The sequence below is a fragment of the Salmo salar genome, chromosome 15, assembly GCF_965601325.2.
Source record: "Salmo salar chromosome 15, fSalSal1, whole genome shotgun sequence".
NCBI lineage: Eukaryota > Metazoa > Chordata > Actinopteri > Salmoniformes > Salmonidae > Salmo > Salmo salar.
In genome coordinates this window covers 83,967,700-83,993,128 of record NC_138305.1, presented here as the reverse complement: position 1 = coordinate 83,993,128, position 25,429 = coordinate 83,967,700, and the positions used below count along the sequence as shown (strand labels likewise).

The 25,429-nt window shown below is 42.4% G+C and overlaps 1 protein-coding gene across 4 annotated transcripts in view; it reads left to right on the top strand.

Moving 5' to 3' along the window:
• clstn1 (calsyntenin 1) overlaps positions 1–25,429 on the top strand; it is a 65,556-nt gene that overhangs the window by 34,022 nt on the left and 6,105 nt on the right. Inside the window, exons 3-18 of one of the 4 annotated variants that reach the window (XM_014145778.3) lie at positions 2,447–2,476; positions 4,061–4,256; positions 5,871–6,079; positions 6,435–6,584; positions 6,864–7,049; positions 7,361–7,609; positions 8,034–8,155; positions 8,782–8,944; positions 9,487–9,537; positions 11,720–11,877; positions 12,537–12,685; positions 13,451–13,704; positions 16,034–16,204; positions 16,416–16,561; positions 16,876–17,011; positions 24,093–24,277. In XM_014145778.3, coding sequence (XP_014001253.1) covers positions 2,447–2,476; positions 4,061–4,256; positions 5,871–6,079; positions 6,435–6,584; positions 6,864–7,049; positions 7,361–7,609; positions 8,034–8,155; positions 8,782–8,944; positions 9,487–9,537; positions 11,720–11,877; positions 12,537–12,685; positions 13,451–13,704; positions 16,034–16,204; positions 16,416–16,561; positions 16,876–17,011; positions 24,093–24,277 — 2,555 coding nt within the window. The remainder of the gene's footprint in view (positions 1–2,446; positions 2,477–4,060; positions 4,257–5,870; positions 6,080–6,434; positions 6,585–6,863; positions 7,050–7,360; positions 7,610–8,033; positions 8,156–8,781; positions 8,945–9,486; positions 9,538–11,719; positions 11,878–12,536; positions 12,686–13,450; positions 13,705–16,033; positions 16,205–16,415; positions 16,562–16,875; positions 17,012–24,092; positions 24,278–25,429) is intronic. The other 3 variants (XM_014145779.3, XM_014145780.3, XM_014145781.3) reach the window with 3 other exon arrangements.

Here is a 25,429-nt window from a genome sequence, read left to right as displayed (position 1 = left end):
TATAACCAAGAAGCTTGATCTTGGCATCTAGCCACTTACTGTTGACTAACCCCATTCCGTACAAATGTGCACAACCACAGCATTCAAGAGACTGTGTTGGCATCAAAATCTGGGGTGTGAACTACATTTCTATTCAAGTGTTGATTGACATGAAAATGGCCCGATTAGTATTGGAGAAAAGTTGAAAAAACTGACCCGTCTGACGCTGTACGTTAAATTGTGTCATGCCGTAACGTAAGGCAAGCATAAAGCAACTCATTCTGTGTCGTACAGCCTGTGTCGTACAGCCTGTGTCGTACAGCCTGTGTCGTACAGCCTGTGTCGTACAGCCTGTGTCGTACAGCCTGTGTCGTACAGCCTGTGTCGTACAGCCTGTGTCGTACAGCCTGTGTCCACCAGGTGTAATGCTCCTCTCGCAGATTAAAAACAAGAAAGAGACAGGGATAGGGTAAGGGGGATACCTAGTCAATTGTACAACTGAATGCATTCATTTTTTGCATCATCACTGCAAGCCATCATGACTCTCAAAAGCCGCGACAGCCGCTGTTTACTTCTAAAGATAACTTTAGCGCCGCCCTAAAACCCTGATTTCAAATTCGACACAAACCTTCAAATAGGTATGTAATGACATATTATATAAATTCTTTATAGTGTTTTATTTACATTTTAGAGGTGATAAGTTGGACAGATCGGGTGAAAAAAGCTGTTTGCCCACACGGCTTATCTCCCCCGTTCCGCCATTTTTAAAAAGACCCTACGGAGCTCATTGCCTTCTTCAGTCATGAAGACACGGGCAGCATGAAGGTCTCGTCATTGATTTTGCTGGAAGGGGGAGAAATTGTGCTTTACAATGGCATTCATATTACAGTTGACCTGGAAGTATTATGTTTTTTGGGCCCTAAATTAAGGTCAATTGTACGTTACAGCGTGATGTACAAAAGTCCGTTAGCTAACTATAGCTAGAAAGTTAGCAAACCAAATGCATAGCTGGAGCCCTGAGCTGGAAATAATTTGACTCATCATAGATTCCTTAGTTAAACTTAACTTATAGTTATTATATTCTTTTTTTACGGTATTGAAAATCATACCGTAGATATTTTGAAATACCCCAAGAAACGGTATAAACTGTATATCGCCCAAGACTACCAATGAAATGCATAAATATTTTGCTGGTTATTGTTGTCTCTTAGCATGTCATGTGCAAAATGGTAAATCTTTGGGCAGTAGAAGCTTTTACTGTAATGTTTCTTTGTAACCTCTTCTTACTTTTCCTCTAAGGAAGAGGGCTTTTTGGGCTGTGTTGATTTGCACGTCAAATTTGATTCCAAACTCTCAATGTGAATGTGTATCCATATATGGCAAAAGTATGTACAGTTGAAGTCGGAAGTAACTGTAAATATACAGTTACTTACACTTAGGTTGGAGTCATTAAAACTCGTTTTTCAACCACTCCACAAATTTCTTGTTAACAAACTATAGTTTTGGCAAGTCGGTTAGAACATTTACTTTGTGCATGTCACAAGTCATTTTTCCATCAATTGTTTACAGACAGATTATTTCACTTATAATTCACTGTATCACAATTCCAGTGGGTCAAGTTTACATACACAGTTGACAGTGCCTTTAAACAGCTTGGAAAATTCCAGAAAATGATGTCATGGCTTTAGAAGCTTCTGATAGGCTAATTGACATCATTTGAGTCAATTGGAGGTGTACCTGTGGATGTATTTCAAGGCCTACCTTCAAACTCAGTGCCTCTTCGCTTGACATTATGGGAAAATCAAAAGAAATCAGCCAAGACCTCAGAAAAAACATTGTAGACCTCCACAAGTCTGGTTCATCCTTGGGAGCAATTTCCAAATTCCTGAAGGTACCACGCTCATCTGTACAAACAATAGTACGCAAGTTTAAACACTATGGGACCACGCAGCCACCATACCGCTCAGGAAGGAGACGTGTTCTGTCTCCTAGAGATGATCGTACTTTGGTGCGAAAAGCCAGACTACGGTTTGCAACTGCACAAAGTGGCAAAATGGCTTAAGGACAACAAAGTCAAGGTATTGGAGTGGCCATCACAAAGCCCTACCTGAAACGTTTGACCCAAGTTAAACAATTTAAAGGCAATGCTACCAAATACTAATTGAGTGTATGTAAACTTCTGACCCACTGGGAATGTGATGAAAGAAATAAAAGCTGAAATAAATCATTCTCTCTACTAATATTGTGACATTTCACATTCTTAAAATAAAGTGGTGATCCTAACTGACCTAAGACAGGGAATTTTTACTAGGATTAAATGTCAGGAATTGTGAAAAACTGAGTTTAAATGTATTTGGCTAAGGTGTATGTAAACTTCCGACTTCAACTGTATCTTGTCCTCTCTGTATAACCTCTGAAATTCAACTTTTCTGACTGACCTGGGTTGATTTTCTCTCCCTTCTTGTAGAAAGTTTTGAGGTGACCTTCACCAAAGAAGGTGATGATGGGCTCTTTCTCCTGTCTTGTGCTCAGTTTTTTATTATTAACCCACTAACGCAAACTAGCATCCGCACTTTTACACACAAACTCCTGCCATGCTCTTTAATCTCCTCCCCATTTGTTTTTAACTTTTACTTTTCTCTCACCCCAAATTTTTGGGAAAATACAACAACTGGATGAAAAGTGTGATGTGGGGCTGCGTGTACTTAGAAATATCTGTGCATGAGACATCCATTGTAGTTTGCAGACCCTAACAGTATTTCAGCCACAATCAGGGAAAAGGTGCTAAAGTCAGGAGTTGGTCTCAAAGATGTCTGTCATTTTGGCAAATTCATCATGAACAATCAACCAAGACTGATATCAAAGCAAATTTGAGACAATTACTTTAAATGAACAATTCTGCCTTGAGTTGAATATTTATTAAGAAAATACAACCTAGTGGAACCCATGCTAAATGTTGGGAAATTAAATTTGATAATGACATTTTTGTCATAGTGTAGTATTATGTATGGACAATAAACAGCACACCAATATCATTGGTGCCTCTCGAAAAAGAACCAAATTGAAATCAATGTGTCGGTATTACTTAAAAAAAATTATATTACAGATAATTTTCACACAATAACCATGATTTTTGACCACTGGCAACTTGTAATTTCTCGATTTTTCAAAGCAAAGTCGCTGAGGTTGTTAATGCAAACTCTCTCTGCTGTGAGGTTTCTGTTGTTGCATCTTTTCCACCACTAATCTCTACCATTAGCATGGCTGCAGTTGTCATTTGATGTGGATGTCAAGCAAGTTGATATTTCTAACCCCAGTTCTCATCCAGTACTTTTGTTTGACTACTGCTATTGTACTGGTTTGATCCTCTATGATTTAATTTTGTATTCATTTCTAAATAGTTTGGGGTGTGAGGCAAAATTGCACAGGAAGACTTCCTTCACTCCAAAATGAACTTTTAATGGATTATTTTAATTTGTTAATTTTGTTTTTCTTCACTGTATTAGGTTTAGTGCCATTTGATACCGGACCACTTTATCATAATCGTTTCATATTACTTCTACTGTAAACGTTTAATATTTTGATTTAGGTTTCCTTTCTTTTTCCTATGTTCACTCCTTCTTTTCTTCTGAAATAGCCCTGTAATTTATAGCCTGACAGTGAAATGCACCGATTTTAATATCTTGCTCCAATATTGGCTTTGCACTCCCTCTTCGTTTTGGTTTGGTTTGATTAGTTTAATTGTTGTGATGTAAAGTACTCCTGTGAAATGCCTGTCCACATATTTATTGGTTTCAACATGCATGACTGGATGGGATGTGATCAGTCAGCCCACTATTATGCTAAATGTCCCCACTCCCCCTCCCCTCCCCTCAAGTACTCACCCATACAACAATGCTTCTGGCTTCCTCCACAGACACCCCCTGCCCCCAAATGTACAAATCCCTGGCTGCCAAAACCTTTGGCTGTTCCTTATTTAAGTTTGTGTATACATAGTGTTTTATTACTAATATGACTTTAGACTTCAACAAGGAACTTTCCCCTTCTAAACAAACACTTTTTCGATTCTTGACCTGTTCAGGTGAGATTTGTGGCTTCAGGATCCATGGGCAGAATGTTCCCTTTGAGGCAGTGGTCCTGGACAAGTCCACGGGTGAGGGAGTCATTCGAGCTAAGGACAAGCTGGACTGTGAACTCCAGAAGGAGCACACCTTCACCATCCAGGCCTATGACTGTGGAGAGGGCCCCGACGGAGCCAACATGAAGAAATCTCACAAGTATGTCTGACTCTGCTCCGTAGTGCCTCAGGGCCCCGTACTGGGACCAATTTGCAAAGTCAACACTTGTGCCACAGTGTGTGCAATTTCTTCCCGCCTTGACTCAATTTTGTTCGAATGACCTTATCTTAGTGTGGGTAGGACATTCTGCTGGTGCCAGCAGTCCTTTTAAAATTAGATTGATGCGATGAGTCCATCAATCAAAATTCACTTTGCAGTCTATGAATTTGATAATTGCCAACATATTCAATCAAGTAAAGGTTGGAAGGAAAATGTGCACAATAATGGTGCATTTCCATACAGGATTTTCCCCAGTGTTTTACCCAAAAGGCTCAGACTTTTCTGTGTCCATCTACGCGGGCCCGCACCCATGTCTCACTGGGCATGGCTTCGGCAGACCTGCTCTCAGTTGGGGCCAGAGCCACACTTCAGCTGGCATTTATACTGAACAAAAATATAAATATAAAGTGTTTGTCCCGTGTTTGATGTGCTGAAATAAAAAAAGTCCCAGAAATGTTCCATATGCACAAACATTTCTTTCATATTTTGTGCACAAATTTGTTTATATCCCTGTTAGTGAGCATTTATCCTTTCCCGAGATAATCCATCCACCTGACAGGTGTGGAATATCAAGAAGCTGATTAAACAGCATGATCATTACACAGGTGCACCTTGTGCTGGGGTAACTAAAAGGCCACTCTAAAATGTGCAGTTTTGTCACACAACACAATGCCACAGATGTCTCAACTTTTGAGGGAGCGTGCAATTGGCATGCTGACTGCAGGAATGTCCACCAGAGCTGTTGCCAGAGAATTGAATGTTAATTTCTCTACCATAAGCCGCCTCAACGTTGTTTTAGAGAATTTGGCAGTATGTCCAACCGCCCTCACAACCGCAGACCACGTGTAACCACGCCAGCCCAGCACCTCCACATCCGGCTATTTCACCCGCGGGATCGTCAGACACCAGCCACCCGGACAGATGATGAAACTGAGGTGTATTTCTATCTGTAATAAAGCCCTTTTGTGGGGAAAAACTCATTCTGATTGGCTGGGCCTGGATCCCCAGTGGCTATCTGTGAACTTTAACACCTTCTCACAGAGCAACTGTTTTGATTATGTAGAGGTATTTCATATGCTTTGGCAATGTAAACATATGTTTCACATGCCAATAAAGCTCCTTAAATTGAACAGAAATTTAATTGGTGGTTGATTCTGCTCTTCACAAGTCCTCACTGTCAGCCCTAGCTATGGAAACACAATATCCCTAGTATAATCCTAGTATAATATAAGGGTGTATACAATAGTGTAACACTTTTTTACTTTTGAGACAAGAAGATGAGTACTGTCTCCAATCTCAGAGGTCTCCCTTGCCCACATTGAGCCATCCTTCCTTACTATCCTTGATTATGTTAGTATAATCAAAGTTATCCAGCTGTAATGCAACATTATGATAAATTGTGATTGGCTGCAATACAGCCATCCAAAAATTGTTATTGCACCGATTACTTAGTCAGGTAAGCAGAGACTAATGTTATTCACAGAAGCTTGTGTGATGGATGTATCTTTTTGGTTGGTCAGTCTGTCGTCACCAGTTTAACTTTGACCCCACCAGGGCCACTGTCCACATCCAAGTGAACGACATCAACGAGTATTCCCCAGTGTTCAAGGAGAAGTCCTACAAAGCCACGGTCATCGAGGGTAAGAAGTATGACAGCATCCTGAAGGTGGAGGCAGTGGATGCCGACTGCTCATTCCAGTTTAGCCAAATCTGCAGCTACGAGATCGTCACCCCAGATGTGCCCTTCACTGTTGACAAGGATGGTAAGGACCCCGACGTAGCTTCCCAACCCTGCCGCCTGCCAAAAAACAAACTGCTTAAAAATAGATCAGAGCTGCGATTCTTATTGACCTAGACCAATTGTTTTATTGATCTCGGCAAACAGTAAGTCTGTCATTTTTTTATTCAGCACTTTGCCTTTGAAGTGTAGGCTTGCACCTTGAAATGCCAATCTCTGTATTATGATAATCCCTTGCGTGTCTAATCTGATTTTAGAAGTTGGGCTTTGATTAGCACTGTTTACTTTTGTTCTTAGCGCACCTGTAGCCTGTTGGCATTCCATCAATGAAAAGCTCAAATCAGCTCAATTCTTTTTTTTTTTTTTTTTTCTTCACTCAGGCTTCATCAAGAACACAGAGAAGCTGAACTACAGCAAAGAGCGCATGTACAAACTGACGGTGACTGCCTACGACTGTGGGAAGAACCGCGCCTCAGAAGATGTGCTGGTCAAGATCAACATTAAGCCCACCTGCAAGCCCGGCTGGCAAGGTAGCAAAGGCCCTACTCTATCAGTAACTCTCAAACGGCTTCAGGATCTGTTGGTGTGTGGGACTCCAAGGCTAAAGTTTACAGTATACCATTGGAAAGAGGTCGTTCAACCCTCAAGCTTATCCTCTCTTAGCTAGCTTCAGAATCACTGCCTAATGAATGAACAGAGTATCGGCTGCAAATGTCTTATACCATTATTTGTAGTGTTGCGTCTAAACATGTTGCTCATTTCTCTTCTCTCTTTCACGTTCTCTCCTTCTATACATCTCTCTTTCTCAGGTTTCAACAAGAGGATTGAGTACGAGCCTGGCACAGGCAGTCTGGCCCTTTTCCCCAGCATGCACTTGGAGACCTGCGAGGAGCCAATCACCTCCATCCAGGCCAACATCGAGCTGGAGACCAATCACATCGGAAAGGGCTGCGACCGAGACACCTACTCTGAGAAGTCCCTGCACAAGCTATGCGGTGAGAAACCCTAAACCTACAACAAAACAACCATGATATACTGTAGCTCAGAGCATGTATCTCTGCTAATCAAGCAATGTGCCAAACAACATCCATTCCTCGTAATGCAGTCCATTCCAAAATAACCTACCCTCAGTGAACAAAGTGGATTTGATTTGTTGACATGATGTAATTGTTAGCTGGGGAAAACGAGTCATCGCTTTTCTCATCTGTAGCATTGTGTATTTGTGTCTAAACCTGGCATTCGGTGTGTGTGTGTGTGTGTGTGTGTGTGTGTGTGTGTGTGTGTGTGTGTGTGTGTGGTCTCTCAGGCGCCAGCGCTGGCACGGTGGAATTACTGCCTGCACCAAGCAGCTCTGCCAACTGGACGGTGGGTCTGCCCACAGACAATGGGCATGACAGCGACCAGGTGTTTGAGTTCAACGGCACCCAGGCCATAAAGGTGCCCGAGGGCGTGGTGAGCACCAGCCTGAAGGAGCCCTTCACCGTCTCTGTGTGGATGAGGCACGGCCCCGGGGCCAGGGAGAAGGAGACCATCCTCTGTAACTCGGACAAGACCGGTACGCTACCCTCTACTCACTGTAAAACATACCCCATGTGGTGTACTCCGTTGAGCCTGTCTGGAGTGCTGGTACGATGGGGTTTGCACTTTTGGGACTATTCCATTGTGCCTGGCAAGCTCAAACGAGCACAGCTTAGGAATGTGAAAGAAATAATTAGGGTTATGATTCGTACCAAGGTCTGATACCTCATACATCAATAGACAGTATTTGTCCTCTCGTGATAGGACCAAAATTCTGGCAACTTTACCAAAATTCCCAGGTTTTCTTGACATCATGGTTGGAGGATTCCAGATTTTCTGCTCATTCTATTTTGATTTCTGTGAATCTTCCATCTGGGATTTTTGGAGAACTTGGGAATATTGGAACGTTACCGGAGCTTGGCAAACCTACCTTTAACCCTAATCTGGTGCCCATCCCACAGAGATGAACAGACACCACTACTCCCTCTACGTCCACAACTGTCACCTCATCCTGCTGCTGCGGCAGGACCCCGCAGAGACGGAGAACTACAAACCAGCGGAGTTCCACTGGAAACTGGACCAGGTGAGCTGCCACACTTTTAATTTAATTTGGGGTAAAACTAATGCATACACCAAACAAGATGCGTTTGCATTTGATCACAGAGGATAACACTTCAAAGCATCAATTAAAACACTTATTTTCGTGGTCTGCTTGGTCACCAGGACACAACCAAGACGCCCCTTTTTCAACACCACACCTCAAGACAGTTTGACTGTAGTAGTAGTTACTTTGTCCCAGATTTGACTAGTGAGAATGTCCCAGAACCCCACAACAACCAATGATTTTCAGCTGCCTCTCAAAATCATAGCAAAATTCCAAATGGTTTGTCCATTAGCACAATCAGTTTTGTCATTGCCATAACAAAGCCGTTTATGAGGACTCTAGAATGAGAGCAGGGTAGTAGAACATATGCAGAATGAGCTCTTTGCCATGTCTACCTCATCGTGGCCTCGACTAGGCTCCAACCCAGTCAATATTTCATTGATTTCTTGCATCTTCTCTCAATGCCTCATTCTCAAATCGTATTGGAGAAGAAAGTCAGAAGGGAGGGACCTAGGACAATAAGGTTGAGAAGGAGGCGAGGAAAGACTCATTTAGATAGAGTTGACTTTCACCTCCTGCCCCTTCTCCTCTCTCTCTCCCTCCAGGTGTGTGACAAAGAGTGGCACCACTACGTGCTGAACGTGGAGTTCCCCTCCGTGGCTCTCTTTGTAGACGGGGCCACCTTCGAGCCCTTCCTGGTCACCGAAGACTACCCCCTGCACTCCTCCAAGATCGACATGCAGCTCACTATCGGGGCCTGCTGGCAAGGTAAACTAGCCTGGTCCCAGATCTTTGTGCTATCACCAAACATTTGGAGTTGACATGATAACTCAAACAGATCTGGGACCAGGCAAGACACAGCGGGAATGTTGGTGAAAACAGACAAAAGCATGTCTTAAGATATTATCTTAACAACAAAAATAAATCCCTTATCAGGATGTTTTAAGATGTCATCCTTTAGCTTACATGGCAATGAATGTATCAGCTAAGACACCAGTATTGATCTTTGAGTTTATATTCATAGTTACTAAGGAAAAATGCTAGAATAAGGCTTTCTGTTTGAGAATTCGTTTTTTTTCTGTCCATTTTTTTTCATTGATATACAGTGGTAGTAGTTCTCCTTGTTTTGTTTATGCCTAAAATGTGTACATGTAATTGTTCTGATATACCGTACATACAGTATTAACTCTTTCCCTGCTACCAGGATGATGCACTATGAGTTCATGTGTAACATCAAACCAACCTCTCCTGATTCTCAATCCCTTCCCCCCTGCTTTCTTTCCCTGAACTCTCTCCTGTACTCTCTACAGACAACCCAGGACATGACAAAGACAATGAGACAGTCTCTGAGCCTTCCACAGGTTGCTCAAGTCTTTCCCTTACTCCTTAATATGTGCCATTTGTCCATCTTGTTAATGGCATCATCATCATCATCACCCCCGACTAGAATGTCTTCCACATTCTAGCTGCACGAGGAATGATTCTCTAACTCTACATTTCTAGCATGAGACAGTCTGCGTAAGACTGGATGCAACATATTCCTGGATGGCTTTTTTTGTATCACTTTGATATTTCTATTATTCATAAGCCAATGCAGTATTCTCTCAATTTCGCCTTCAGACGGTGCTCTCTATTACCCGATGCAGTATTTGGAGATGTTTAACGTTTCGGTGCATGACCTTGCGTAAGGAGCTGCGGCTCCAGAGTATCTGATGACAATAATGCTCAGCTTGCGACACAGCGATTCTGCTGCTGGCTGCAGGACAATGTGACCTTGAGAGAGGCGAGGCCAGATTTGCGTTGCAGTGACGCAGCCACAGCAGACCCATCCTCATGCATCAAGTCCCTGCACAATATTCACCTCGAGCTTACGATTTTCACCTCAAGAAATGCACCAGTATATTGAAACGAGTTAACAATAAATCAAGAACCATAACTGATAGGATACATCGCAGCTAGCACTAAATGATCTGAGAACCATATGTTTCTTAGAGCTTGGTGAGAGCATGGTTGTCTTATGGTTATTTTGGACGTACTGCCGACGTTGCATACAAACTTTCTTGGAATGGTGCAGGATAGTTGCTTGGCTTTGGAACATTCTCAGCACATTTAAGGAACTTGACAAAAAAAAAAAAAATTACTTTAACAGAACGTTTCCAAAAAGTTCAAACATAGTTACATTTAATTTAAATGTTGGTAATATTCTAGGAACGTTCTCCAACTGGTTTGACCATTAGAACGTTCCTAATGGTTGTATTTAAAGTCATGTTCTCAAATTATTCTGAGAACGTAAAAAAAAATGGTCCATTACAAACTACAAGAAAACCTTTGTAACGTTCAGAGAACGTTCTAAGAATGTTGATTAAAAACATACATTCTGTTCTCTGTGTCAACCAAACACTCTTTATCCTCTCTTGTTAAATGTGTTCAGGTGTGTTGGCTGGGGCTACTAATTGGCCACCCCTGATCTTAATGAGAGCTTCCTTCCTTTGAAATAGGGCCTGTTTGAATAGACTAAAATTAACAGCTTTGTATGAGTTTAAAAAACATGGTATGCTGGTGGCACAGTGGACAAATTGCATGGATGGAGAACAGAAGTTCAAAGGTTCGAATCTCACTGACCGCGCGCAATAAAACAATGTGTTTGCACTAAACAAATTAATTTCCATCTTTGCTTGGAGTTCAGAACAGTTAGCCCAAACTAAGCTAGCAGTGTTATTTAAAAGTCTTATTGAAACATTCAGTGAAAGGTATTGAAAAATAACCTTTACATTTCATGAAAAACATTTTAGAGAATGTTCTGTTATTTAATTACCTTCAAATAACCTATAATTTCCATTCTCATAGTGTTAATTAAACATCCCAGGAAAACTTTCAGGGAATCATAGTAAAACGTTCTCAGAACCCCCCTGCAACCTAAAAAGGAATGTTCCCAGAACAGGCAAAATGTTTACTTCCGTTCTCAGAACGTAAAAAAAAAAAAATGTCAGTTTTACCGTCGGGAAACTTATGGCTTCATCCCCAGAACCAATGGGAAGGCAAAATCTTACGTTCCCTCAGCTTCCAAGGAACCAAATGTGCTAACTGGGATGTAAGTCACATTTAAGATTTTCCTCACAACCGATTTGTAGCAAAAGTATATTGGAAAAACATAAATTATATTGAAATAACAAGAATCACCATAGCCTGGTGGGATACATATTGGTATGAAAATGTATGTAAGATTATAACATTTGAAGTGAAGACATTGAACCGATTCCATGACAGCATGCCCCCCCCCCCCTCCAATCCATTGTTTTTTCCACCATCAAACTGCAAATTGGTGCATGTTTGGCTGGAGGCCTGTATCAGCTCATCCGTCATCCATTCTCAGGCCTTTTAAGGGCACACATACTAACTTGCATGAGAGCGCCAGTCACGCGGCCTTTGCTGCACATTCAGATGGCATGCTTCAAACCGCTGGCCCAGAAAAGGTCAGTCTGCAGATTTATACGCCTGGCTGACTGTGTGTGTGTTTTCTCCTCCGCTCTTCGCTGGGTCCAGGCGGCAACGCTCGCATGTCCCAGTTTTTCCGGGGGAATCTGGCCGGCCTGATGATCCGTTCGGGAAAGCTGGAGAACAAGAAGGTGATCGACTGCCTGTATACCTGCAAGGAGGGCCTGGATGTGCAGCTGCCTGAGGAGGTGGCCTCAGCCGTCAAGGTGAGAGGTCTAGCTATAGCCTGGGAGGCTGGAGGGGCTCTGGGGTGAAGTTTCCCCTCTGTACAGATCTAGGATCAGCTTTCCTAACCTTAAAGGGATAGTTCACAAAAAAATGTTTTTACACATACCATGTAAGCAGTCTATGTACAAGGTATGACAGCAATCCATGCCTTTAGTTTCCCTGGCAGTGGCTGGCGCTGTTTGGTGAGCTTCACAATCTATTTTTGATACTTTGGATGATTTCGACATGATGCGCGAAAAAGGCTAATATAGTTCCCATGACTTGAATGGGATTTCTGCCACAAATGCTGAAACGTTAGCATTGGTAAACTTCCAGGGAAACGAAACCAAAGCAGTGAACTATCCCTTTAACCGGGCTACAAAGTCCAGTGGATTTGGTGTACCTCTAATATAGTCACATTTATAACAATACAACTTGCTTTAAGTTATGGGACTAAGGGCTAAAAGAGAGTACATTGAACATGAGTACAGCCCTAAGAGGGGCTTCAGTCTTCTAGCAATGACTTTGATATGTGGCTTTTTTCTCCTACTAAAGTGAATGACTGTAAGTTGCTCTGGATAAGAGCGTCTGCTAAATGACTAACATGGAAAATCAACCGTTGGGGCTCACTCTGCCGCCATCACCTCTTCTCTCCCAGGTGGCGTTCAACCCCAACCAGTCGTCGCTGACCGTGGAAGGCGATGACATTGAGGCTTTCGACAAGGTCATGCAGCACATCTCCTACCTGAACTCACGCCAGTTCCCCACCCCCGGCATTCGACACCTCCGCGTCTCCACCACCGTCAAGTGAGTGTCCCGTGCCATCAATAAACACTTTGGCCCCATATACACTTTGGGTCAGTTTCCCAGACACAGATTAAGCCTAGCCCTGGACTAAAACATGTATAGAGATTCTCCATTAAGCATGCTTTTTAGTCCAGGACTAGGCTTGATCTGTGTCCGGGAAACCAGCCCTGAATGATATAATACAGTGTCTGTGCACCAGACTACTTGGTACAATAAGACAGAAATATGGCTACTGAGTTTGGCTGTTTAGCCAGGCTTACCAATATATGCTTTATGATATTATACATTTTGTGTCAGTGAAAGATGATGATATTTAAATGGTAAATCACTGACATTTTTAAAAGGTGCTGCTTTACACTCAAATAAAGATTCAAAAGGTTATTTATTCAAAGGGAATTTAATCAAAAACATCTGAATAGAAAGGTAAAATGGAGGGTAGTGTGTACCTGCATTTTACAAAGTGAATTCAACATGAAAGTTAAAATGGTAAGATAGAGGTGAAAAGAATGAAAGACTGCTTCAAGTGAACTGCAAACTGTTTTAAAGTTTCACAGTATAGCCAATCAAATGGTCCCCTGCCATATTTGCATGCACTTAGAAAGACAGAGGATATTTTTCTTGCATATTGCATGCAAACTAAACAAATGTTTATACTTAAAGATAAAAAAGGCCAAATTGAATGTCATGGCTAATGTACTGCTTATATTAGACTGAAATGGAAATATCAATTGAAATGGACCTAATCTGAAACCGTTGGCTTGCTAGGTGCTTCAATGAGGAGACGTGCATCTTGGTACCGGAAGCGGCGGGATACGTGATGGTGCTGCAGCCCGAGGAGCCCAAGATCAGCCTGAGTGGCATCGACCACTTTGCCCGCGGCGCTGCAGAGTTTGAGAGCCCTGAGGGCGTGACTCTGTTCCCCGAGCTGCGCATCGTCAGCACCATCACCCGCGAGGTTGAGGCTGAAACCGAGCCAGAGGCCACAGAGGCCACAGAGGGGGCGGAGGACGACCCCACAGGTACTAAGACGTACCACCCTACTGTAGATCATACGTCCATACTTTAAATAGGTCCACCTTAATGTAAATCAGGGGTAGGCAACTAGATTCAGCCGTGGGTTTATTTTTGTCGGAGGGAATGGTCAGGGAGGACGTAGAATAATGATAATTTGTACACTGAAATTGACCACAACTACTGTAAGCCCAAAAAGAGAATGTATTTCAAAAGAACAATCATTTCATACCTCGAATACATTGAGACACGATCACGTCTCTTTTTTTATTTGTGTGAATACTTAGTTAGGAACAGATTTCCTCAATTAAACACATTTTTTGCTTAATTCGTTGTTTTTTAAATATTTTTTTACCCAAAAAATGGAATAACTTGGGGGAGCCAAAACATTATTTTTTTTTAAACACTCTGTAGATTGTGTACCACCTTACAGTTAAGGAATGTTTCTAAACCTTTAAGGTTTCTCAACCAGCAAGCTATGGTCCCTCTTCTTTGAAGTATCCCCTTAAATTAAAACCAGCTCTTGAAAACTGACAAACTGTCAGTCAGCCAACCATCTCAGGGACCTGTTTGTATCATCCCAGGGACCATTGGCGGTCTACAGATCAGAGGTTGGCTGTAGATACAGTGCCTTCGGAAAGTATTCAGACCTTGACTTAAAAAAAATAATAAAAATACATTACAGCCTTATTGTAAAATTGATTAAATATAAAGGAGGGAGGCTGAGAGAGATGGAGAAAGAGAATGCAAGAAAGGGAGGGGGAGCGATCCAGAGATTGAAAGAGACAAAGTGCCCTTGTGGAAAAACAAGCCATATGGGAAAACATCCCCGAACAACACACCACATACATTTGGAGGAGCACAGAGTCATCCACAGAAAATACCACAGCCAAGATCATGGTTCAGGGCATTTCATTTGAACTCAAAGTGGTTGTTCTTCCCTACAATTGCAGAGACTGGGCAGATCCGAATTGCTTTCAATCGGAAATATTGGTTCAGGCAGACATGGATGCTCATTTTAGATGCCCTTGTGTCCCTAAGGGCAAATCTGGAGGAGACCCCAATGCACGGGGATTAATTGTACTGGCTGAATTGAATTGGGTTGATATTGGCCAGACCCTGGTATATATCCCAGTGGAAACAAGTAGATAACACAGAGGATTAGGCCACCAGTGGCAAGCTGTGGGAGGGAGGAGGAGGGAGCTGTGGGAGGGAGGAGGAGGGAGCTGTGGGAGGGAGGAGGAGGGAGCTGTGGGAGGGAGGAGGAGGGAGCTGTGGGAGGGAGGAGGAGGGAGCTGTGGGAGGGAGGAGGAGGGAGCTGTGGGAGGGAGGAGGAGGAGGAGGGAGCTGTGGGAGGGAGGAGGAGGAGGAGGGAGCTGTGGGAGGGAGGAGGAGGAGGAGGGAGCTGTGGGAGGGAGGAGGAGGAGGAGGGAGCTGTGGGAGGGAGGAGGGAGCTGTGGGAGGGAGGAGGAGGAGGGAGCTGTAGGAGGGAGGAGGAGGAGGGAGCTGTAGGAGGGAGGAGGAGGAGGGAGCTGTAGGAGGGAGGAAGCTGTGGAAGGGAGGAGGAGGAGGGAGGGGTTGTTTACTACTCAAGCTTTATGGGAGGGGTTATTTGACCAGCTACGACATCTGTTCATCTATTTGGTCTGATAAAGAACAAGTCAGGGAGTGCTAGAGAGAAGAGGGAAAAAAATCGAAACAGAAGAGGGAGAGCGAGAGAGAATGAACTAGAGAGGGAGGCTGAGAGAGATGTGGAAAGGGGAGAAAGAGAATGCAAGAAAGGGAGGGCGAGCGATCTAGAGATTGAGAGAGACAAAGTGCCCTTGTGTAAAACAAGCCATATGGGAAAACAGGGCTTAGAGGTCTACTACCGCTGTTGCCTACCAGCACTGCTGTTCTCATTACCTCTGGTTGATAAACAATGTACTGGACATCATGGGCTGGTTTCCCAGACACAGATTAAGCCTTGTCCTGGACTGAAAAGCTCCATAGTTACCTTTTTATTTTCCTGATATTAAGCAGGTGGTTTCTTTGAAATTACTATTATCCATTGTTACCACATAGTTTCTTAGTAAATACCACCTGTAAAATAAAGCGTAACCACCATCGTCAGTGGAGAATGTCCATTGAAAGTATGTTTTAGTCTAGGACAAGGCTTAATCTGGTTCTGGGTAACAAGCCCCAATAGCTCTGTTAAGAAGCTCACATTTTAACAGTGACAATATTCTCTCAAAATTCAAAGGGCTTTATTGGCATGGAAAGTGTTACCACATACATTTCCACAGCAAATGTACAGATTTTATTTTAAATCAATCTTCTTCCCGCCTCTTTTCTCAGTTCAAGAGACGGTAGTGTCGGAGGAGATCATGCACAACCTGGACACATGTGAGGTGACGGCGCTGGGCGATGAGCTGGACGGAGAGCATGAGACCTTGGAGGTGGACCAGGCCCAGGTCCAGCAGCGCGGCCTGGAGATGACCTCCTCCAACCTGGGTCTCGTCCTGACAGGTTGGTCTAGGATGGCTAGGCTAAGCTAGACTAGGCTGTTTGGCTATGGTAGACTAGGCTAGGCTAGACATTTTTCCCCATAATGCATGAAAAACATATCCTTCATCAACCCTCCTGTCTGCTTTGTGCTAACAATGAGTGCCGGACCTGCCTTTAGCTACATTTTCCCTCCCTAAATCTGTACTTGACAAGCCTCCTCTCCATGTCCCAGGCGTCAACACCATGGCCAACTATGAGCAGGTCCTGCACCTGATTCGCTACAAGAACTGGCACACAGAGGCTCTCTTTGACAGGAAGTTCAAGCTGTTCTGCTCCGAACTCAACGGCCGCTACATTAGCAACGACTTCAAGGTCGAGGTATGACTGAGCGTTTACTGTTTATACCTCACCCATACGGCAACTGCTGTCACTTCTTCAGTATAGAGACTGATGGAAAATAATCCCTAGTCACTGTGTTAGGGATATTAACCCTTTTGTGACAAACAATTATGAACAACAATTGGTGAAGTGAACAAGAATATGTAACAATGTTTAAAAAAAGGAAAGACGTATGGATAAGCTTCAGTAACACTTAACACTTTGACTCTGTGATCTGTCTGTAACTCTGGACTTTTTCTTTGTTTCTCTCTCTCGCTTTCTCTTTTTGTGTGCATGCATATGCCTACCGCCAGGTCAATGTGATCCACACAGCCAACCCCATGGACCATGCTAATAATGCCATGGTGCAGCCCAATTTCATCAACCCAGTGCACCACGCCTCTGTGGACCTGTCTGGACACAACCTGGTCAACGCTCACCAGGCTTCAGGTAAACCACTAATGCTAACCTCACTCATTAGCCTGTCTGTGCAAGTGAGGCGAGTGTGTGAATAAAAATGGTATATATGAAAAGATTAAGTAAAACTTGAACCACTTGTAAAAATACTGAACAACCTTAGTACAACATGTTTGCCTTTTGGTATAATGGTTCTGGGATGACAGTCACAGGGGCCTCAGAGGCCTTGTCAGGGACCCCCTTAACTAAATTGGTGTCATAACCACTGAAAGCCTGTCCCGGCTGAGTTTTAGGCCCAGTTAATTTCTCAGAGGCATAGTTCTGCTATTTTTTATAATTTATGTGTTAACTGAAATATATTGCAGTCTACTAAAGTAATCAGACCTATTCTTACTATAACGAACTGCTTCAGTTTCTATTCAGCTTTAATTTGACATTTAACACATCTCCCACTACCATACGAATATTTTTAGACAGCTGAAGCAAGCACACACATTTTCTTGTTTAGGCATATTTATCTTACCTTAGAAGTGTTTACTTTGCAGGCTGACAAACATCTATTGAGATGCAATGTCAACTTGAAGTATCTACAAAACAAGTTTTGCAGTCACCTAACCAAAAAGAAAGGCTACAGCCAATCATTTTTCCTAAATTGAACAGTTTAGGAAAATTGAACAGCGATTGAACAGTATCCCAGCTACTACAATGGAGAAGTGAGTTCTTCCTTTCGTCAAAAATAATAGATTAAAATAATCGATTCACATGAATCAAATAAATCATAAAAAAATGTAAAACAAAAAAATTATTTAATGTGATGTGGGGCATCCGTTAAACAGTAAATCAAGTTTGTTAGGCATTAGCTTTAGCATAATTAGCCTCTTTGGGCTAGCTGGCCAATATGTATCATAAGCACGCAATCTACACAAGCCTTCTATTTAATCAAAACTGCAAAAGTGGGTGTGCTGTGTCAACAGTCTGTCTCAGTCCACACTGAGGTATACACAGCTTGAATTCAAATAAATATAGATTTATTTTGTATTTATTTAATTAATCCAAACTTCCCTTTTCCCTGTACGTGGTGAATGCGGTTTTGTGGCAACCCGAAGTGGCCTAGACACTGCTTTGGAATGAATAGTAATCCATAGATTTAGAATACCAGAAACACTAAAACTCTGCCTTTTTTATTTCTATGATACACCTATCTTAGATTGGACAATTCAAGACCCCCCATTTCCTCCCACAATACTTGCTGTAGATTCTTTTACTCATCTCTTGTTAAAGTTAATCCCAACCTCGTAATCAAACAGCCAATCTGTTAAATGTTTTGCTCTGGAATAAATAAATAAATCCCTCTTGGTCAGGCCGGGGCGAGCTTTTCCCATAGATTTAAGTAAATTAACCAAAAGTAGGGCACACATGAAATATTTATCGCTTGCCTGGTTTTTAATTTGGGGATTACATTTGAGTGCCGTTGGTCCTTCTGCGACATCTGGACGGCCAGGAATCTGAGCACAACCTTTTCTGTTTTATTTTTTTGAGGGTTGTAATCTCCAGTGCTGAGAGTGCTTAATAAACCATGTAGCCTACATGACAGGGCTATTACATACTTTTGTACTCGTGACCAGATAAGAGTAGAGAAGGTTGGCAGAGGACACTCAAAATCTAAGAGGAGATATACATTGTTATTAGCCAGTTGTCTGACGTAACAATGCTAAAGTCAGGAAGAGTAATCGCACAACCTGACTCCAATGCATCGTAATACTCTACTAAAACCCCATCAAGACTGAGAGATTACACCAGGGCCCTTTATTTATCAGGCATCTCAAAGTTGGAGTGCTGATCTAGGATGTCTATAATAATCGGATTCATGATGATCTTAAAAGGCAAAACTGATCGTAGATCAGCACTTCTACTCTGTGACACTTAGTAAATGGATCCAGGTCCAACGGTCCTCCATTATGATCACACAATGTGACAGCGCAACAAAAGACCAAAGGGGGTTTACACCCACACCCTCGTGTGTGTGTGTGTGTGTGTGTGTGTGTAAAAGTGGCTTTTGATTCTTTACAATGTGTAGATCCTTTTCTTCTTCTTTCAACCTAACAATGATGAAATCCCCATAGAGTTTTTCTATCAGAAAATCTCTTTATTATACAATATAGAATACAGGCATAAACATAATGGTACATTACATTTAGCAGAAACAGAATACCAAGATGCTGAGTTGAATTGTAGTGTACAAACATCAACAACCACATAAAAACAGTTCAACTTCACACTAAATATCTGAGCTCATGTCCAGTTGATGAGGTGGTCCTCATGTTTTATCATAATAATTGATATACTTGGTGAAAGAGACCGAGGCACAGAGAGGGAGCAGGGAAGCCTGCTTTAGTTGCTGCTACTCTTCTAACCGACACTGGGAGACTGGTTGAATTGTCATAGAGATGGACTTGAGGGAATCGCTGCTACTTTTCCAGTTGTACCAGGTAGAAACCTGGCTGTGTCACATACCCCCACATATAGACACCATTTGGGTTGGCAAAATGGCAGGCATTGTATCAAAATCCAACCATCAAGGTTACCACACAACTTGAAGAATGTCCATCTTGGTGAAAGTGGACAACTTTGATCCGCTGTGGTAGGTTAAGGAATCACTGAAGAAAAAATGTGGAAACTGAGTTTAGTAAAATACTATATACATCTTCTCAAGCTGACAGTCCCCGAAATCAGGCACTAGAATTACTTAAAAAAAATATATGTATGTTCACATGACTTATTTTATTGATTTCCCACCGTTTTATAAGTCAGCCATCCAGACCTTTCTAAGACCATGTAAAGGTCCTCTGTTGAATAAACTTGCATTTGCCTCCCTCTGGTGGTCGGCTGCATCATTACACTGATTTATATTGCTTCACTGCAATGTTACGTCAAAGGGGCGGTCCTTAGAAAAACATTTATCCAGCTCGACTTCTTCACAGCACAATATGGCATTGCAATCGCTGATTTTGTCTCGAGCAGCTGGATCTTAATACATTACTTTCATAGCTCTATGATAAGGAATGCGACATACACACTTCCTTAAACCTAAAATAAGTGAAGAAGTAATGTTATGTGGAAGTCACACATTGCATATGCTCAGAATTAGGGATGCACCGATAAGACATTTTTGGCTGATACCGATATCTGATATTTTCCTTGCCAAAAAAAGCAATACCGATATTACATTTTTTTGCGGCCTTTTAAGCATTCTAGTACAGTTAAATAGTTGAAACACACACACTGACCAAAAAGTTATTTTGTTGGCATTTACGTATATCCCCATTACCAGTAAATCATAATCAAAACCTATTTCACTTATTTGCTGTGCTGTTTCGTTGTTCATTTGTTCAGTCGTTTCATTCTCAACCAGGATTTCATCATAAGTGTTAAGGAGTGAAGTTTCAGCTCTGTCTGTCCATGGCCTCTCTTCCTCTGGGCGCACTGTCACTGTGTCCGTTTCCATCTTGTCCAGCTGTGTCTGTAACATTTCACGTAAACCCTGTTTCTTGTCTGCGTCGAAGTAGCGTTCCTTGTACCTAGCATCGAGCATGGTGGCGACACAGTAAAGAGGCTCAGAGAGAATGCCACCGAATCGCTTGTTCACAGACTAGTAGAGTACTTTTCCAAGCATTTTTGTTGAGCAGGAGTTTCAATGCCATGACCGGGTATCCCGTCTGCTGCAGACGCAGTTGAGCTTATTTCTAGAGTCAGTTGTTCAAATGGAGCTAGGAGTGTTCATGTTTCCAAGTGTCAAACATGTTCTCAAATGCCATTGAAAGGGCAGCAGCAGTATGAGAACGAGCACATTTTTGAGCATGCAATACGGCTATCCTCAGTACGAAATCCTTGTCGACCCACTGTGCTGTCAGACTCCTAATGCTCATGAGGTTGACATCGCTGGTCCAAATGTCAGTCGTGAAGCTAATAGCGGTGATGCCCATAGCAAGTAGCTCATGGATGTGAGTTTCAACAATACTGTGTAACTCTTTATTTTAAGAATGTGAAATGTCAGGATAATAGTAGAGTGATTTATTTCAGCTTTTATTTCTTTCATCACATTCCCAGTGGGTCAGAAGTTTACATACACTCAATTAGTATTTGGTAGCATTGCCTTAAAATTGTTTAACTTGGGTCAAACATTTTGGGTAGCCTTCCACAAGCTTCCCACAATAAGTTGGGTGAATTTTGGCCCATTCCTCCTGACAGAGCTGGTGTAACTGAGTCAGGTTTGTAGGCCTCCTTGCTCTCACACATTTTTTTCAGTTCTGCCCACAAATTATCTATAGGATTGAGGTCAGGGCTTTGTGATGGCCACTCCAATACCTTGATTTTGTTGTTCTTAAGCCATTTTGCCACAACTTTGGAAGTATGCTTGGGGTCATTGTCCATTTGGAAGACCCATTTGCGACCAAGCTTTAACTTCCTGACTGATGTCTTGAGATGTTGCCTCAATATATCCACATAATTTTCTATTTTGTGAAGTGCAACAGACCCTCCTGCAGCAAAGCACCCCCACAACATAATGCTGCCACCCCTGTGCTTCACGGTTGGGGTGGTGTTCTTCGGCTTGCAAGCATCCCCCCTTTTTCCTCCAAACATAACGATGGTGATTATGGCCAAACAGTTCTATTTTTCTTTCATCAGACCAGAGGACATTTCTCCAGAAAGTACGATCTTTGTCCCCATATGCAGTTGCAAACCGTAATCTGGCTTTTTTATGGCGGTTTTGGAGGAGTGGTTTCTTCCTTGCTGAGCGGCCTTTCAGGTTATGTCGATATAGGACTTGTTTTACTCTGGATATAGACACTTTTTGTACCTGTTTCCTCCAGCATCTTCACAAGGTCCTTTGCTGTTGTTCTGGGATTGATTTTCACCTTTCGCACCAAAGTACGTTCATCTCTAGGAGACAGAATGCGTCTCCTTCCTGAGCGGTATGTCGGCTGCGTAGTCCCATAGTGTTTATACTTGCGTACTATTGTTTGTACAGATGAACGTGGTACCTTCTGGCGTTTGGAAATTGCTCCCAAGGATGAACCAGACTTGTGGAGGTCTACAATTTTTTGCTGAGGTCTTAGCTGATTTCTTTTGATTTTCCCATGATGTCAAGCAAAGAGGCACTGAGTTTGAAGGTAGGCCTTGAAATACATCCACAGGTACACCGCCAATTGACTCAAATGATGTAAATTAGCCTATCAGAAGCTTCTAAAGCCATGCGATCATTTTCTGGAATTTTCCAAGCTGTTTAAAGGCACAGTCAACTTTGTGTATGTAAACTTCTGACCCACTGGAATTGTGATACAGTGACTTATAAGTGAAATAATCTGTCTGTAAAGAATTGTTGAAAAAAGTACTTCTGTCATGCACAAAGTAGATGTCCTAACCGACTTGCCAAAACTATAGTTTGTTAACAATAAATTTGTGGAGTGGTTGAAAAACGAGTTTTAATGACTCCAACGTCAGTGTATGTAAACTTCCAACTTCAACTGTATGTTTGGTAAAGTAATAAAGAAGGTGAATATATGTTCCCAAAACAGATTACACCTATACTGAACAAAAACATAAACGCAACATGTAAAGTGTTGGTCTCATGTTTCATGAGCTGAAATAAAAGATCCCAGAAATGTTAGATATGCACAAAAAGCTTATTTCTCAATTTTGTGCACAAATTTGTTTACATCCCTGTTAGTGAGCATTTCTTCTTTGCTAAGATAATCCATCAACCTGACAGCTGTGGCATATCAAGAAACTGATTAAACAGCATGATCATTACACAGGTGCACGTTGTGCTGGGGACTAAAATAGGCCATTCTAAAATGTGCAGTTTTGTCACACGACACAATGCCACAGATATCTAAAGTTTTGAAGGAGCGTGCAATGGGCATGCTGACTGCAGAAATGTCCACCAGAGCTGTTGCCAGAGAATTGAATGTTAATTTCTCTACCAAAAGCCGCCAACAACGTCGTTTTAGAGAATTTGGCAGTTCGTCCAACCGGCCACACGACCGCAGACTACGTGTAACCACACCAGCCCAGGATCTCCACCTGCGGGATCGCCTCAGACCAGACATCCGGACAGCTAATGAACCTGAGGAGTATTTCTGTCTATCATTTTTTTAATTTTTTGTTGTTGTTGAGAATAAGTCATTCTGATTGGATGGGCCTGGCTCCCCAATAGGTGGGCCTATGGATGCGCCCCTGCCCAGTCATGTGAAATCCATAGATTAGGGCCTAATGAATTTATTTCAATAATTTATTTCCTTATATGAACTGTAACTCGGTAAAATTGTTGCGTTTTATATTTTTGTTCAGTGTAGTCTGATGCAGTTTTAGTAAGCAAATGAAATGTGACCTGTGGAACGTGTGGGGGGGGGGGGGGGATCTAACTTTCCAAAAACAACCATCCCATTAAACCCAACAGCTCTCGCCAACTCTTCTATCCATGCACCATAAATCAAATCAATATTTATTTAACCTTAATTTAACTTGGCAAGTCAGTTAAGAACAAATTCTTATTTACAATGACGGCCTACCCTGGCCAAACCCTAACCCGGACGACGCTGGGCCAATTGTGTGCTGCACTATGGGACTCCCAATCACGGCCGGTTGTGATACAGCCTGCTTATTTAAAGTGAATTTAAATTCACAACACTCTTCACAGTAAAAGAGAGAGAGCGTAAACAAGCAGGAAGAATAAAATGGATAAATATGGGAACATAAAACAAACAACAACAATATAAAGACATTGATTAAAAGACAGAGCTAAATAACAGTAAAGTAATTGATTAAAAGACAGAGCTAAATAACAGTAAAGTAATTGATTAAAGGACAGGCTAAAAAGGTGGGGTGTCAAATGTGATTTTAAAACCTCGACTGTGCGTTTTTTGTTAAATCAGGTGATAAATGAGTTGAAAAGGAAACTAGAGTAGGACTTTAAGTCTTACCCAGCCCTAGAAGTGAATATAGTGTGTGTTTGTGTGTGTGCGGGCATACGTGCGTGTGTGTGTGTGTGTGTGTGTGTGAGCTTGCATGCGTACATTTGTCCTAATACACACTCTGTGTGTGTTGTCCCCAGTGGTCCCCAGTGCCGCCACCATCGTCATTGTGGTGTGTGTCAGCTTCCTGGTGTTCATGATCATCCTGGGCGTGTTCCGGATCCGGTCAGCCCACCAGCGCACCATGAGGGACACAGAGGGCGGCAAGGAGAATGAGATGGACTGGGATGACTCGGCCCTCACCATCACAGTCAACCCCATGGAGGTAATATCATATCAATTAAATCATTTAGCAGACACTTTTTATCCAATAGAAGTACAAAAAATGATATAGTAGTGTGTGCATTTTTTATCCAAAGCAACATGCAGTTGTGCGCTGGAATCGAACCCACGATCCTGACGTTGCATGCACAATGCTCTACCAACTGAGACACACAAGACCAACAGAGATGGAGCAACAGATCATTCAAAAACAACTAGACCTCACGGGCACACTGTAATGCTCCAAAAAGGTTTCCTTCTGGTCAAAGCCTTGCACTGAAATGGCAAATCCGCAGTTGAAACAATAACAAAGTGGGCACCTCGTCTTTGTTTTGGTAAAAAGCTGAGGGATGGGCCTGGAGAAATGTTACCACTCTCAAATGCATAGACAGAGCAATGGATGCAAGGACTGACAATACTTGGTCTCAATCGTATCATTTTAACTACACTGAACAAAAATATAAAAGCAACATGTAAAGTAAAAAAATAAGAAAATCCCAGAAATGTTCCAAATGCACAAAAAGCTTATTTCTCTCAACTTTTTGGCCCAAATTTGTTTACATCCTTGTTAGTGAGCATTTCTCCTTTGCCAAGATAATCCATCCAACCTAAAAGGTGTGGCATATTAAGAAGCTGATTAAGCTGCATGATCATTACACAGGTGCACCTTGTGCTGCAAAATGTGCAGTTTTGTCACACAACACAAAGCCACAGATGTCTCAGGTTTTGAGGGAGAGTGCAATTGGCATGCTGACTGCAGGAATGTCCACCAGAGCTGTAGCTAGAGAATTTAATGTTAATTTCTCTACCACACGGCACCTCCAATGTTGTTTTAGAGAATTTGGCAGTACGTCCAACCGGTCCCACAAACGCAGACCGCGTGTATGGCGTTGTGTGGGCGAGCTGTTTGCTGATGTCAACGTTGTGAACAGAGTGCCCCATGGTAGCGGTGGGGTTATGGTATGGGCAGGCATAAGCTACGGACAATGAACGCAATTGCATTTTATTGATGGCAATTTGAATGCGCAGAGATACCGTGATGAGATCCTGAGGCCCATTGTCGTGCCATTCATCTGCTGCCATTACCTCATGTTTCAAGGATCCGTACACAATTCCTGGAAGATGAAAATGTCCCAGTTCTTCCATGGCCTGCATA